This window comes from Polyodon spathula, chromosome 16, assembly GCF_017654505.1.
Source record: "Polyodon spathula isolate WHYD16114869_AA chromosome 16, ASM1765450v1, whole genome shotgun sequence".
In the NCBI taxonomy this organism is placed as follows: domain Eukaryota; kingdom Metazoa; phylum Chordata; class Actinopteri; order Acipenseriformes; family Polyodontidae; genus Polyodon; species Polyodon spathula.
This window is the reverse complement of record NC_054549.1, coordinates 26,399,779-26,416,294: the sequence shown is the minus strand read 5'-3', so window position 1 is coordinate 26,416,294 and position 16,516 is coordinate 26,399,779. Positions and strand designations below refer to the sequence as shown.

Below are 16,516 nucleotides of genomic sequence, written 5' to 3'. Positions count from 1 at the left end.
TTACAGGTTTGTCATAAGACATTTCCAAAACTGTAATTATTAGTCATTCAACTTATTTCAAACCCATAACACAGCGCCGCCCGCTATCGTATATTCTAATAAGTACAGCATATCAAAAACTATGAAAACTGGGCTAGATATCAATAACACGCTAAAGACATTTTATACTAACCATAGCTGTTTCTGTTCATTTTGTTATGTTATACTTTTAGAAGCTGCAGTTAGTTGCTGTATAGTATTGAAATGTGCTAGTAAACCTAACCCGCGCCCCCACACTATATTCATACAGCCAATTTGCCAAGGACTTCGTTTGCAGGTATAAAGGGTTAACCACGTGGGTGGTTGTTATTCCTTCGACTCTGACAGTCAGAGAGGTTGGTACAGAGGTGGAGCGTAAAGAGGGAAAAAATACCCAGAGAACAGATACTCAGTAGAGAAAGGCAGTGTCTAGAGAACTACTGTACTAACTAAAGGATAAACAATGGAGCGTTTCAAAGCGAAAGCAAGCGAGCAAAAAGTGACCGGTTGAAAGCCTTTGAGAGCGATGAAGAGACGCTTCAGATCAGATCAGAACATGGGATGTTTTATTAAGTGTCGGAGTTCTGAGCAGCATTGAGAAAACATATTCATCTTTTCATAGAGAAGAAAGTAAAAAAAAAAAAAAACAGGTAGGTAATGCAAACCTTTAATTTGTTTAAAGTGAATATGTTTTGTTTTTGTTTTTTTGGTGGTAGTTTTTTTTTTTTTTTTTTTTTTTTTTAAGAAACTGTATTTAGTAGCCTGCATATTTTGTTTTTTAAACTATCAGCAAATAGTTCATAATATATACGCACGCATACCAAACGTTTCTGCTCAGTAGTGGCTTTTTGTAGTGTTTTTTTTTTTTTTTAAATTTTTTTTTTTTTTTTTTTTTTTTTTTTTTTGAGGATCGCCACAAAAAAATGGATCAATAACCAATAGCTTACATTTAAAATAAATAAACCCCCAATTTATGAGCTTGCAGATAACCTTAACTCTTAAGTATAGTAAGTGAAAAAAAGCATTTACCCTTTCTAAGATCATAAAGTCCAATGCACCCTAAGATAACATCCTTCCCTTTTGGTGATATGAGACAGAACATGCAGCCGCTCTGTGCTGCATAGCGTTTGCTACTTTTTTTAAATGATATTGTAAACTACAGCAACAACAATATTGTGTTTCTATAGTTAATCAAATAAAAGGAAACACTTCTGTTCACCAGAAACATATTCTTCGCGTTTGTATCAGATTGGTTATTGGTGAGCTGTTTTGGGGTTCAATGGAGTTCGCGAGTTTCTAAGTCCCCAAGTCATAAAGAAAATGAAAAAAAAAAAAAAAAAACCCAAAACAAACAAACAAAAAAATAACTATTGTGTGACTTTCTTATTGTAAATGTCGAATTTAATTATTTTGTATACACCCCTTTCAGGCATTTATAATACTAATCACATTGACATTACTGTATGTTTAGTAGTAGCTGTACTATATTAATGGTGTCCATTTGTTAACGTGGGAACCCTGTTTGAATCTATATCACACACTTTAATCTGGGTTATGTCACATTGACATGTACTGCTCTCTGTTGAGAATACATTCTAAAGCAATTTGCAATTGCTTTAAATATTGTTAAATGCTAACGGATATTACAGCGACATCATATTTCATTTTCCAGTGGCACATGCATCTCTAGAAAAGCGATGTATAGACAGTTTGCAAACTGCCTTTCTTTGCGTGCTACAACCTGTATATGATTAGCGCGAGTGTGATTTTTAAAATATTATGTATCTGCCAGCAACAGCTGCTTATGAGCTTGTTAGGGGACGCTGTCTAATGACACAGTGTTGTACGATCATGTTTACTTGAAGTTATAGAATCGTAGTAACTTTATACATTCTGCAATATGCAATTTGTGTGAAAATTATACAAGGAAAGTAAAATATTAGATACAATATAATCTCTACTGCTAAAGCGTGCACTCTGTATGTACTGATGCGCATAGAATCGTTTGCGCTAAGGTACTTTACCATTACACATTAGCATTTTCGATTTGAATCAAACAGTTGTAATTAATTACCAACCGTTATAGTCTTAAAATTGTCTTCAACCCGCAGATTGTTCAGTGCTTACACTGGGGGAAAAATGCCTTTGATTTGTTTGGTGGCTGTGGACCAGGAATACTGGATTAGATATTAGATTAATTTCCTAAACGTTTTAACTTTAAAATGAAGCAACTGTAAAATATTGGAATTTATTTATAAATAATCAAAAAAAGCCACCCTGTAAAGCCCTCCACTGAAGTTCTGTTAATTTTTTATGATCTATACATAATTAATATGTATAATTGTGTATACTGTATGTAATGGAATAATTAAATAAACAGTGTCCATACCCTACTGTGTAAACACTACAGCTGACATCTATGTTTGGCATGCATATCTTTTACAACGTTTAACAGAATATATTTGAACCCTCTCACTGTAAGGAAAATGTCTGTTTGAAAGTCAAGCTAGTTTATTTTATGTGTAATATATTGAACATTTGGCCTTAAAATATCAGAATTTTGTCTCACGAAAAACTAGTAGACAACCTAACTCTTATTTTTAAAGACGGATCTTGTGCGGTCGCATTTCATATTCATTCCTGGCGTATCATTATTTCGAGCTCTATATTTGACTGCAAGAGATGGCATGACTCAGCAAATGTGTAAGAATAACTTAAATATATTTAGCCTAGAACATAGATTTAGGGGCGTTTTTAACCCATAAACAGAGTCAACTAAGTCAACTCCAGTCACTATTTTAAACAGAGGCTAGGCCTAGGGAACACATTTTGAAGTTAGATATAGACAATGTAATGGATTGGCTATCTCAGCCCATTGAATTGAATGTGTTCCATATTTCAAATGTTTGTCACGTTTGCTGCTAGATGGCGAGTCAACAGCAGATAGGTAAATAAGAAAACATAAAAGATTAGACAGAGTTATTGTTATTACAGCTACGGCAAGCTGGCTGACAAAGCCGTATATGTTATTTAAACCAGTGGTTTTCAACCCTTGGTCCTGGGGATCTCCTGTGTCTGCTGGTGTTCATTCCAGCTGAGCTCTCAATTACTTAACTAGACTCATAATTGAAATGATAATTTGCTTAATTAGACCTGGATTGAAAACCACTGATTTAAACCACTTGTACAGTGCTCTTCAACTACAGAAGCACAACATGCAGGATGGTTTGTGGGATCTAATTTCAACTGTCTTTGTATTGTGTAGTTCATTGGAAATTACTGAAATAAAGTTACAAAGGAATAAGACAGTTCTCGAGATGACGAGAGTTGTCAAATGGTAACATTGTAGCACTTTTGACATTATGATTAAGTGAAGAGTTACACAGTTGAACATAAAATCCCATTTGAAGTGGAGCATGTATAGAGGTCATTGTTCCTTCTATTGCTGCTGGTGTTTGTTCGTTTAGCCGACACACTCTTTGTAAGGATCTCTTTCAGTCTTGCAGCACAATGAAAGATAAGTGCTTTAGAGCAGTGGCGGCCAAAGTTGACCCTTCCACTCCTGGTCTTTGTGCCAACCCTGTTCTAAATTGTTTAATTGAACCAATTAAACCTCCATCCAGACCCTGAAGTGGTTAATTATATAATTTTACTTGTTAAACCTGGAGTGGAATGGCCCTGGACACTCCTGCTTTTAGAGTATTGTGATTAGGCATCAGTCTGAACAATAAACCAAGCGCTGAACGCTCAACAAAATCAAACAACTGGTGTCTTCGTCAATGCTATGGGTTGCATCAGCTGAGACATTTGACAGTGTATGCTTTGGAGTTTAACAGAGACAGTTTAACTTGGAATATGTGAGGTTGATAAATGTAGTTTTGTCTGAAGAGAACCTGTCATTTCAAATGTAAAATTACACGTTTTAACAATTGTAGACACAAACCCAGTTCTTATCATTCTCACAGTTAAAATAATACAAACAAAACATTAATACATGTTTAATCCATCAAGGTGAGACCGGTTATTAAAAGTCATTCTGAAATGTGACACATACTCTGATACAGCAAAACCAAAGATGAGCTGTGCAATGGGGATCAGACAAAAAGAAGAGTTCAGTGCAACTTAGTTACTTGTGGTTTGCAAATTTGCAAGGGTACCAAGTCCCTTTCTGTTATAGACTAGTGCCACTGGTTCTGATCAGATCATTCTAGGCAGGTGTCTCAGTGAGAAATATCCCTATTTAGGTTGTTTTTAATCAAACAACTCTTTAATCGCCTCTGAGATGCATATGAGAGAGGTCGTAAAGGTCTTGTTGGAGAGTACGTGGAAATCCGGCAAGAAAAGTACCGTGAATCAATTGGCTGGATTGGAGATTACAGAAGAGTCCGCATTTCATATTGAATGACATAGCGAGTAGCTAATGAAGTGTATACCAATTAGTGTTCTTTGACCTTTGAGAAATGGATCTTGCACAGTGGGAGAAAAAATCTAAAAGGGAGGGAAGGAAAACGATATTGGCAACCTGAGCAACCTTTTTCTTTGTGCCTACACTGTTTCCTTTGCTCTTTTTTCACAAATCATATACCTCACCACCATTCAGCTTGAAAATAATGACGATATTATCTCACTGCCCGTATTGATTTATGCCTTTTATGAGTCAACATGTAGCTTCTGTCTTCTTCAGTGAAGTCTACTATTCCCTAAAGGTATGTGACATTTTGGTCTGATCAAGGTAACCCATTAAATATGGGTTGAAAAATTGAGAGGAAAACATATATTAATACAGTACTGCATGGGTCAGAATATCTTATCACACAATAATAAGTCTCAAGTCGGCAGTAATGCACAAATGATGCAGCTATGTGTTATTGTGGTAATATTATTTTACTGCATATGTTATTTTCTTAATAGACAGACATCTGTTTTTCCCCACACCTTGTCTCTCCAACAAAACCCAAATATGAGATCACAAGTGTTTTTTTCTCTTAAAAAAAAAAAAAATTATTTGAATGCATCAGTTATTGAATGCTTGTTGTTTGAGTTCCCGTCACTGCTTGGTGGATGTTATTTAACTTTATTTTCAGTGTATAGTTATATATTTCTCTGCCTGGCCTCAGTTTGTTTATAGAAGCTTTTAAATAAGAAAAGCTTAATGTCGTATGAAGGTGCACGTTGCAGGAATAGATTTTTACACATACCTATTAACATGGCAACATAGAATATATGGAAATACTAAAACATAAAAAATCAAGTGGTGAACAAAATGTGAAAAGGTTGGATTAGTTATGAAAAACAGACTTATTAACATTCATGTCTTCTTTTTTTAGGAAGAAGTGTGTCCCAAAAGGAGCAGAGGAAGGTAAAGACAGCTTGTTTTGACATTCGAAACACGCTTTATATTTGGGACTAGTTTTTGCTACCGCACTTTGAATATGTATTTCAAGCCACAGCCAGACAACCCCAAGCTGAGGGCAGCACATGACAGTCAATGAACCCCACTTCTCCTGATGCAGCGCTCATTCAAATGTCAGCTCCCTGATCTCTGTTTATTCCTACGGCTACAGATAAAACCTAAACAAAGGGGACGTGCTGTGTGTGTCTCTGCATACTGATCATTCACAAACTGATCCCTTCATTGCAGACTTGTCAAGGAAGATAGTGTATTTGCATCATTCCGGTCCATCACCAACGGGACATCAACAGGAAGGCCTAAGAGACACTTCTTAGAAACTACATATTGCTTGTCAGTCTACTTGGAATTCCTGGAACCATAGTGGATATTTTGAAACTTTTAGCGTGTCACCGCTGTGGTTCATTTTTTTTTTTTTTTTACCTGTGACCGGTCTGGTAATACAACCAAGTGTAAATAATCCGACCTCTCTTAAAACAAGACACTTCTTTTGGGTTCAATCAATAAAAAATAAAAGCATTCTCTTCTTCAAAAGAGTTTTCCATATAGATCGCTTGGAAGGTCTGTCTGTTTGTACAGTGGTAGATCTGCAAAGCGTTCATCCATACAATAATAAAGAACAGCCCACCTGGTTGCCTGCTTATAACCGCCGTTGGTTTCTCAGTTACGGTATTCGTGAACGCTAGAGCTCACACGAGCTGGTAGTACAGCAAGTGACAAAGCTTCTTTCCCTGGAAAGTTGTTGATCCATCAGTGCATGCTTGTCCCCACATGCTTCAAAGCCTCAAGGCTATACCAGTCCGTCTCTTCCTAAACCAGCTTGATTTCAGATACATAAAATAAACCGCTGATTTCTAAGAGCAGGACTTGGCTGTGAACCTGCCGCTGTAAGACCCCAGTCTCCTCTGCAATGAGCCAGGTTTGCTAGCACCCAGATGCCATGCCTGTGCCCATGATGGCTGTGAGCAGTGTCAAGTCCCTGTACTGGGAAGTGTTCCCTCCAATGCCTACCCGTCGGGTTTACTGTACTCCTGTCTACCAGGATGGTCTGCTGTACGTGTTGGGGGGCTGCAGCGAGACAGGGCTGCCTCTGGACACAGCTGAGGTGCTGGACATAGTCACTCAGACCTGGAGCCCCCTGCCTCCCGTCCCCACTGCCCGGGCGGGGGCTGCCGTGGTCTCCTTGGGTAAGAGGCTCCTAGTGATCGGGGGGATGGATGCTGAGCAGAGACCCCTGGCTTCTGTGGAGATCTACAACTCGGACGAGGGGAAGTGGGAGAAGAAAGCCGGTGTGGGGCAGCCGTCAATGGGCATCACTGCCGTGGAGAAAGGTAAGAGTGTGTAACCTCTTCACAAACACTGACTCTACCCACTGTTGTTTATACTTTAACACTTTGTAAATGCTAAATATCTAATTTTACTGTATCATTTTAGAGCAAGCTATACACCGTAGTAACATTTGCATTTGATAATATTTTTAGGAAGCCTTAATTGACTGTATTTACTGTAATGTGAAATGCTTCAGTGCTAAGGGTCAATGGCAGCCTAACACCTACACTAGTGTATCTCCAAGGCAGAATGGTAGCACAGTGGTAATGTTGACATGCCAGTGGTTTATAATTACCACTGTAATTATAATTGTTTGATAACCAAATCAATACATTTATCATATATACTCATCAATGTAGGGACTCAAGTGAAAAGCTGGAACACAACGATTCAATTCCAAGAGTAGATTGTTAAAGTTGTTTATTGAACAAACAGCAGAGCCCTGGAGAGACAATCACACACGGCTCAAGGTGTTGTAAATTGCTCTATAGTTATGTCCTTAAGGGATGGCTTTATAGGTTTTGTTAGTATCAATCAGTCGTCACAATGCAGTAATTAATATATGTAGCATTCAGCACGCAGCTGTGTTAGTAAATTTGCAATAACACTATTAGCATATTAACAGTTTGCATAAGTATCCTTGAACATTCAGTGCCAGCACTTCATCTACGTATCTTTTATTTAAACATTACAGTTTTGCACACATGCCACACTTTGTACTTGCACTCTTTGTACAAGTCAATTGCTAGTATTTTTCCATCCTCTGTTCTTAGTCTCTTCGTTGTGCATGTGCAGTGAGCCAGAAAAGCAAATTGGCTCCTACAATCAACTTCTGGTGTACAGAGGTCAAGGATGAATGAGGCGCACCGTCAGTGTCACATTCATGTTGAAACGGATCTGCAGTTTACTTCAGTTTCCAGTGTATTGTTATTACTGAACAAGCTGCTTAAAGATTCCGAAAACGATAAAAATCACCCTTAAAGATTGGGTCAGTGAGTTTGGCAATAGACATCCAGATGACAAAGACTAACTCCGAGATATACTAATATGAAAAATATAAAAAATCAATGCTAACATTCCAGGAGAATTCTCAAATGTCTTTTCGCGTACTCTAGTTAATAGTATTCTGTCAGAACTTTTAGAGGTTATTTTAACATTCTTACAAGGGAACATCAAACTGACGTTTGAATTATGAATAGCAAACAATGTAATATTTTAATGGAAAAGAAGTCCATCCTTATCTTTTTACCAAAGTGCATTGTGAAAGGGAAATAAACTGAAACGGACTACTATGAAAGCACTTTTGAGCTTATAGTTAAAATAGAATCACTGCTTAATTCGTAATAAGAAATTCCATTCCCTTTCCAAAAAAAAAAAAAATTCTGTTTTATGAATACACTTTGATCAAGATTAATGCTGGGAGAAAAATTTCAATATTTTAAAGAAACACTGCTTGAAATGTAATGCATTTTCTTAGATCAGTCTGTGAGATCAGTGTGTGCTACATATCAAACAAAGGTGGTCTATCCAACACTGTACATTATGTGATGTGCTTTATAAGTTTGAATCCTTTTTTTTAATTCAAGTTTAATATTGTTGACAGAGGCCTTGAGCTGACTCGACCCAGCTTTCAACATTACTATCGAGCGCTCAGCTAACATACTGTCAAGACACTGCCCTCCAGCACTGCAATAGCTAATACAGAAGCAAACCAGTTATTATGCACATGTCCTTTTACACAGACACTCACATTGCACCTGACTAATTCGCAAAGCATTGCTGTTGCTAGGCAACAGGTGTGTGGAATGACCTAGGAGCATAACAAATACATTTCTAGAATGACGAAGGCTGGTTTTGTTGATGCTGCTGTTGACTTCTTCATCCGCCTTTCAGACCCCCCGCCCCCAGTCTATTTTAAAGATGTTAATATCACAGCTGATTTCCCTTAAGAGTAAGTTATTAAGCCCACACCACCTCACCCCCTGTAAAAGTCTCTGAATGCTAAAAGCCACAGCAGTAGATAGGGTTTATTAGACTGACTATCATACATACAGACACTATAGCGTTGAATACCCCATAGGTCTCTTTGTATGGAAGTGGATGTCAACAGAAAACTGCTGTACACAGACAGATCTATTCACATTAATGTAGAGGACAGCTTGTCTAATTGGGGTGGAACTAGTAAGGGCATTCCTTAGCTCCAGGCAGTGACAGAATGTGGGATATGGAGAAGCTGGTCTGTACTTTAAGTTCATATGTGCTGTAGGGCGACTGTTGTTGTGTAACAGATGTCATCATGTGTAGTTTGGTTGAGAGGAACGCAAAGCTGAGTTCTGTCTGTTCAAAGTGAGCAAAATGATGTCTCTTATAAAAAGACGTTCACATGACGCATTGACTTTTTATAAATCATTAAAATAAAAATTGTATTGCTGTTTATCATACACAAAAGTTTTCTTGTACATGATTTAAAATTCCATACATAATAAGTAACACATGCATTTTTCCCTATACCTAGAACTGTTCATCCAATTTCAATAGAAATCTGATAGGAACATTCCTCAGAACAAGGTGTTAAAGGCCAAAATCTCTGCACTTTTGCAATTTGTATGTTCACTGCTTGGTTTTGACAGTAACAACCATGCAATATTAATGAACTAAACAGCATCATATCTGAAAAACAAACCCCCTATGTCTGCATTATTCATATTGGATATTTTTGCAGTTGTACCTCCTGGGATAGGGTGATCAGACATCCCGGTCTGACCGGGACTGTCCCCTTTCCTCATCAACTGTGTCCTCACATTTTTCCCCCAAACCTTAAAAAATTCCCAGTTAGCAAAGATATCCTTGCATTGATTATGTAAACAATCAGCAATCATATTAATGGTTCCAGAATAATGTTTTTCAAATAGGCTGCTACCCCCAATTAAAAGTATGCAAGATGATAGAAATGAAAGCAGTACATATGGTTAGAACATGTATTTAAACGTGGCCACAAATGGGAAAGGGAAGATGCAGTGGTTGTGTTTTGTTGGTTTAATGTGAAAACAGTAATATTGATAAAAGCACTACAGTAAAAAAAAAACAAAAAAAAAAAACTATGGGCTTTAATAATCTGGTCACCCTTAACCTCGGAGCCTGGTCTTCTCAGATCTCCAAAGCGAAAATGAAAAATGTCTTTATAACATGAAATATTTTTATCAGGATGAAGCAATGATCATTACTGTCTTGCAAACCCTCAAGGGAAAAAGACAAAAGACAATACAGTGAAATAGCAACAAAGTGCATCCCTATTCCTGACAAGAACAGTGCGGTGCCTTCATACTGACTGACAGCTTGAAATAGAAAAAGCAAACAACAACAAAAAAAAACTGTAATATTCATGGATTTGAGAAAATCCTTAACCTTAAAACTCTTAGAAACATTTGAAATGAGTTATAGATTCGCCCTGTTTGCAAAATGTAGTGCAATCGCCCTTCAGTATTAATAAGGATCTCAGGGACCAGAGCATGTGTAAATTTTAAAATTTCTGATTTGACATCCATTGCTAGTTTTGTCCAGTAAAAAATATTTCGTTCACAGGCAAAGAAAATGTAACCTCTACCAGATAAATGATTCAGACCACAGCTGTGTTAACACTTTATTTTAAAGGGAGACAAATTAATCTTAATGTTACAAAATAAGAAACATTGAGAGTGCTGAAGAGAACTTGGATTATCTTACTTTGATGTTTGGTTCTAGTTAAGTGCAATTAACATGTGTTTTACCTAAATAAAAGTAGGAGTTAATTAACGACTCAAGTAAACGGTTTTAAAATCTGTACGCTATAGACCGCCAAATTCAGACGCCGAGCAAAATAATCTGTTATACAATGACATTAGAAATGCGTATAGCAAAGGAGAAGCCATATTAATGAGGGATTTCAACTTCCCCCATATAAAATGGGAAAACCCGGTCGGTAGCACAACAGACGAAATTGAAATGGTGGAAATGACAAATGACTGCTTCCTAACGCAATTTGTCAAGGCACCGCCTAGAGGGGAGGCATGCCTTGAGTTAGTCTTCAAATAAAGCAGACAGAAGAATTAAAACAGAGGTCAGAGAACCATTGGCAAAGTCAAATGACTAAGGCTAAGGTTTACAATTTTAGAAAGGCAAACTATGATGGTATGAAATGGAGACTGACAGAAGTAGATTGGAGTAAAATACAGAAAACATCCACGAAAAAGGATGGCTGTTTTTTAAAAATGTAGTACTAGAGGCGCAAAACAATTACATCCCAAAAGTAGACAAATCTAAATCTAAAACAAAATTGCAAAGATAATTTAATAGATCAATTAAAAAATATATATTCAGCGAAAAAAGGGACCAAGAACAAAGTACACAGAAAGAGTACTTGGAAGTGCAAACACAAGTCAAAAAGGAAGTTATAAAGGCCAAGAGAGAGATAGAAATGAGCATTGCTAAGGGGGCTAAAACCAGTTCCAAAATGTTTTTTCCAATATTATAGCAGCAAGAGAACATTCAAAGAGGAGGTTAAATGTCTAAGAGATACAAATGGCAAAATAATAGATGAGGAGAAAAAAAATAGCAAATGTATTAAATGATTACTTTTCACAAGTTTTTACAGAGGAGGATACAGACAACATGCCCCCCACATGTCAACCTGTTCCTATCCAGTTTTAAATAACTTTAGCATAACAGAGGCAGAAGTGTTGAAGGGATTATGAGCTCTTTAAATAAATAGATCCCCTGGGCCGGACGAGATCCTCCCAGTATTTCTCAAAGAAGTTATTTACAAACTGCTAACCAAGATCATGCAACAGTCTCTTGACACACTGGCACTGACAGACTGAAGAATTGCAAATGTAATACCGATCCACATAAAGGGAGACGAAACCGAACCAGGTAACTACAGACCAATAAGCCTGACTTATATTATATGTAACCATATGGAAACTATAATAAGATCCAAAATGGAAAATGACCTATATGGTAACAGTATCCTGGGAAACAGTCAGCATGGCTTTAGGCTTTAAAGGTTTTGTCAAAGTCTCACATAAAAGATTAATTCTCAAACTGAATGCAGTAGGGATTCAAGGAAATGCATGTACATGGATTAGGGAGTGGTTAACATGTAGAAAACAGAAAGTACTGATTAGAGGAGAAACCGCAAAATGGAGCGATGTAACCAGTGGTGTACCACAGGGATCAGTATTAGGCCCTCTGCTATTCCTAATCTACATTAATGATTTAGGTTCTGGTATAGTAAGCAAATTTGTTAAATTTGCAGATGACACAAACATAGGAGTGGCAAACACCGTTGCAGCAGCAAAGGTCATTTAAAATGATCTAGACAGCATTCAGAACTGGGCAGACACATGGCAAATGACATTTAATAGAGAAAAGAAGAAGGAATCTATGAAAAAGACCTGGGAGTTTATGTTGACTCAGAAATGTCTTCATATAGACAATGTGGGTAAGCTATAAAAAAGACCAACAAGATACTCAGATATATGGTGAAAAGTTGTTGAAAAACTTTACAATGCATTAGTAAGACCTCATCTAGAATATTGTGTTCAATTCTGGTCACCTCGCTACAAAAAGGATATTGCTGCTTCAGAAAGAGTGCAAAGAAGAGCGACCAGAATTATTACAGGTTTAAAAGGCATGGCATATGCAGACAGGCTAAATGAATTGTATCTATTCAGTCTTGAACAAAGAAGACTACCCGGTGACATAATTCAAGCATTCAGAATTCTAAAAGGTATTCACAATATTGACCCAAGGGACTTTTTTGACCTGAAAAAAGAAAAAAGAACAGAAAATTGGAGGCACTTTTTTACACAGCGAATTGTGAGAGTCTGGAACCCTCCCCAGTAATGTTGTTGAAGCTGACACCCTGGGTTCCTTCAAGAAGCTGCTTGATCAATAAGCTACTAACAACCAAACCAGCAAGATGGGCCGAATGGCCTCCTCTCATATTTAAACTGTCTTATGTTCTTATGTTCTTATATAATGAAGGCATTAACAGAAACTGTTGTTTACTTTACTTTCTTTGGGTTTTACCTTCAATTTTCCTTGATTTCTATGTTTCTATTTTTGATTCTAGGCATACTATTGTTCTATTTAAGGGTTAGTTTTTTAGTATCCGCAAGCAAATAAAAGATGGAAAAGTAATCATTTGTTTGACCGTGTGGCAAAGTGCCCGACCCTGTGTGTATTTTGTGTTATATATTGTTTGTTAATGTTGGTGTATAGTCATTGGTACACGGGATATAAACGGGTCTGTGTAACACAAGTGTTAAAAATGTATATTTGTATTTAGGCACGAGGATTGCACAGCACTTCACGTGCAAGTAAAACGTAATAATATGTGAGCACGGGGAATTGCACTTTATTAATTCACGTGCATTTCTACTGCGACTCCATTTGAATGATTGATTAGCAATCGAGTCTCGGTACAGCTGCATAAAAGTTGCATGTTTTCACCCACTCGGGGTTGTGTGTTTGGTGAGTGGAGAACGGGTGTGGAGAGGAGAGAATTAAGAACGAGAAAGCTAAACAAAGTAATATATATAACCGTTGTTTTCACTCACTGTGTTTCTCTGTTAGTCCACTGTTTGTTTTGTTTGTCTTTTTGTTTTGGCGACGAGTGCCTTGTCCTGTTTTTGTCCTGTTTTATTTTTTAATAATAAATGGTGCGGCAGCGCATCCATTTATCATTTCATCTCACAGTACTGTTTCTTCTGGTCTGACGTCCCCACTACAGCCGTCTTTGTCACAGACTGTCATAAACAATGTATATTGCTTGTTGTGTTGGGGGATGAAGCTGCCAGTCTGTCCACAGGGTGGTTGCCTTTTGGCTGCCATGGCGATGGAGAGTGTGAGGTGAGGAGGACAGCACTGGAGGCTGGTTGCTTTGTCTCTCTCAAGGCAGGCACAGGGCCTAACGCTGGTTTGTTGAATTGTTAGGGATTGACAGTCCTGGAGAGCAGATCTCCCTGCTCTATCCACAGGGCTAGTTTAGTAATGAATGCGGCGCTTGAAAAGAGGATTGACAGGACTGAAGATTGATTGGGGATGAATCCCACACACAGTCTTTTATAAACTCTAGTAAAAGCAGTTTGCTTTCAAGTGCTGATGGAGATTTAAATAAAAACTGCAAGCTGACCCAATAGGATTATAATGTGTCCTATAGGGGGCCTGGTCGCTTCAGATAGTAGCCAGGTAACTATTGACACAGTCAGTCTCTCAAGAGGCAGAGGAGTGGTCTGGCATGAAGACTGAACTAACACCTCCTGCATGGTTAGCCTAGTCAGGGGAGGGTAGAATTATCAAGGGGCAATTTGGGAAAGCTTCCATTGCTAACACACTCAGGAGTTAGATAGATGAAACACTCTTGTGTAATGGGCTGCCCCTCATTAGTGATTAAAGGGCTACTCTAATAGCCTCCCTGGCATGCTCAGTATTCTGGAAAATCTCTCCCTGTGCCAAACCAGTTTCAGTCCATGGTGTTAATACCACAGATCTGATAGACAGTGGGAGCTTGGAGGGCCGGTGCTTGTGTTCCTATCTCATCCCGTCCTATTGGAACATCACTGGGATTTCTAAAATCACACCTCCCGATCCACTGAAAGAACATCTTGACATGCAGATTTGTTTGTCTTTTAAAGCAATGTATTTTTATTATGTATTGTGTGTGTGTGTGTGTGTGTGTGTGTGGTGTAACACTTGAATGTGTATGCGCTGTTCTTTCCCCTAGGACATACAGGGAAAGCATGGTAAAGCATAGGTTAGCACTGTAAAGACCAGGGAGGCATGGTAAAGCATATTAATAAAAATAGTAAACCAGGAATGCATAGTATAATTATGGGGAAATAAACATGGGAAAACTGCAAAAATACCATGGGAGGCTTTTATAAGGGTGCAACAGATGGCTGGGTGGTGACGTCACAGGCCAGGAAGTGTAGACAGGCACTTATTAAATAAATCAAACAAACAAAAGGCACATTGTCCAAAGCAACTAAACACACACAAACAAAACAAGTACTGTGCTGGTTTTGATCCAGTACTCCTCTTAACCCTCTTCAACCTTATGAGCGGCTGATGCATATGTGGCCATCTCCAAATTGGTAATCAGTTTGGAGATGGCCACATTACACACAAGTTTTGATGGATGGGGATTTAACCTCATCGACAGTGCCAAACTATAACACAACATAGTTTTTAACAAAACACAATTCAGTGCATTTAAATAATAATAATAATAATAATAATAATAATAATAATAATAATAATAATAATAAGTACCCCGTCACAAAGGGTCATAAAGGAATTGTCTCGAATTGGTGCTGACCAACAGCTTACCAACAGTGTTATGGGAGGTGCTTTGGACAGATTATCTGACCCCTGTACAGTATGTCAAAGCATTTTCAATGCTGTTATTATGTGTCCTACACACCACGTTACTGAATCCTCAGCTGATGCACTATCGTACTACTAATATGTCATTGTAGTTGTAATCCTGACCTCTTGCACCCTATTTCATATTGTATTTTAGTAGTATTATTTGCACTTACTGTAAACGATAGTGTATTTAGATATCAATTTCGCATCGTAACCCTGTATTGCCCTGTAACACCTGTGAATCGTCTTGGATAAAGGCACCTGAGAAATAAATAAATAATAATAGCTTGATTTACTGTGATAAGGCTGGCAGTGGTATTTTTATTCACAGTTACAGAGCTGGTATTGCTTTGTATTCATAATGAAACATCACTCTTTATCTTGAAAGGGCACTGCTGCAGGCGCAGTGTGTAGAGAGGAAGGCAGAATCAACAATGAGAGGCTGAGCTCCATGTGGAGAGAGGGATCTTGAGCGTCCCAGTTTTGTAATCAGTGGTGACCTCAGTGAGAGCCACTGCTCATCCCTTGGGAGAAGGGTGGTTTATTCCGGAGCTTTCATGCTGAAATACTGCATAACTAGGCCTGCTCCTTTTCAACATTTTATTTTTCAAGGGCTTGCCAATGTGTTATAAATCGCTCACCTTTTAGAGTAACATTATTGAGGGTTCTTTTTTTGAACAGCATAGCTCTTGTTAGTTGTGCAATGGGTTGTGGGGTCTTTGCTATTGAATGTGGACATTTTGAAAAATATTCTTTACTTCTGACCAGCAACTGATAAAATGGAGATATCCAAGCTAAGGAAAATCACAGCAATTGCAACGATCCTGCTTGAAGCTTTCCTATTGCTGACTATACCAGTATCTCCACCCCAGTCAATCACAGTGTGTTAAGTCAACTGCTCAGAAATAACTCCTAAACTGAAAGTGGTGAAACCTGTTGTGTAATTAGCAGGTTTCATTGTGTTCCAGTGAAGAACTCTAGTAAATTAAAATGCACAGAACTTTGTACTAGTTCTTCAGGCTTTGTAGCATTGGGGAGATGGGTCTGTAGCTTTTAATGGGCATTGTAGGAAGAAAGACCAATGGCTGATGGGATCATTGACTGAGGTAATAAAGACTTTGTTCTTCATGCTGCATGAGGTTAATAAAGTAAGTGTCTGTAATCTGTCTATATCCCAATTATATATCGGTTTGGATTAGGAATGACTTAAAAGCTGCTAATACTGAATATATATATATATATATATATATATATATATATATATATATATATATATATATATATATATATATATATATATATTATTGAAGTATGTCTGTGTTTGTGTGCTTGGCTTGGTTTTCAGTGTAG

General features: G+C 37.7%; 1 protein-coding gene across 1 annotated transcript in view; it reads left to right on the top strand.

Annotated features, from left to right (window-relative positions):
* LOC121329284 (kelch domain-containing protein 8B-like) overlaps window positions 1–16,516 on the top strand; it is a 72,489-nt gene continuing 55,973 nt past the window's right edge. The window contains exons 1-2 of the mRNA XM_041274817.1: window positions 1–668; window positions 5,346–6,759. Of these exons, the coding sequence (XP_041130751.1) occupies window positions 6,369–6,759 (391 nt within the window). The 5' untranslated portion in view covers window positions 1–668; window positions 5,346–6,368. The remainder of the gene's footprint in view (window positions 669–5,345; window positions 6,760–16,516) is intronic.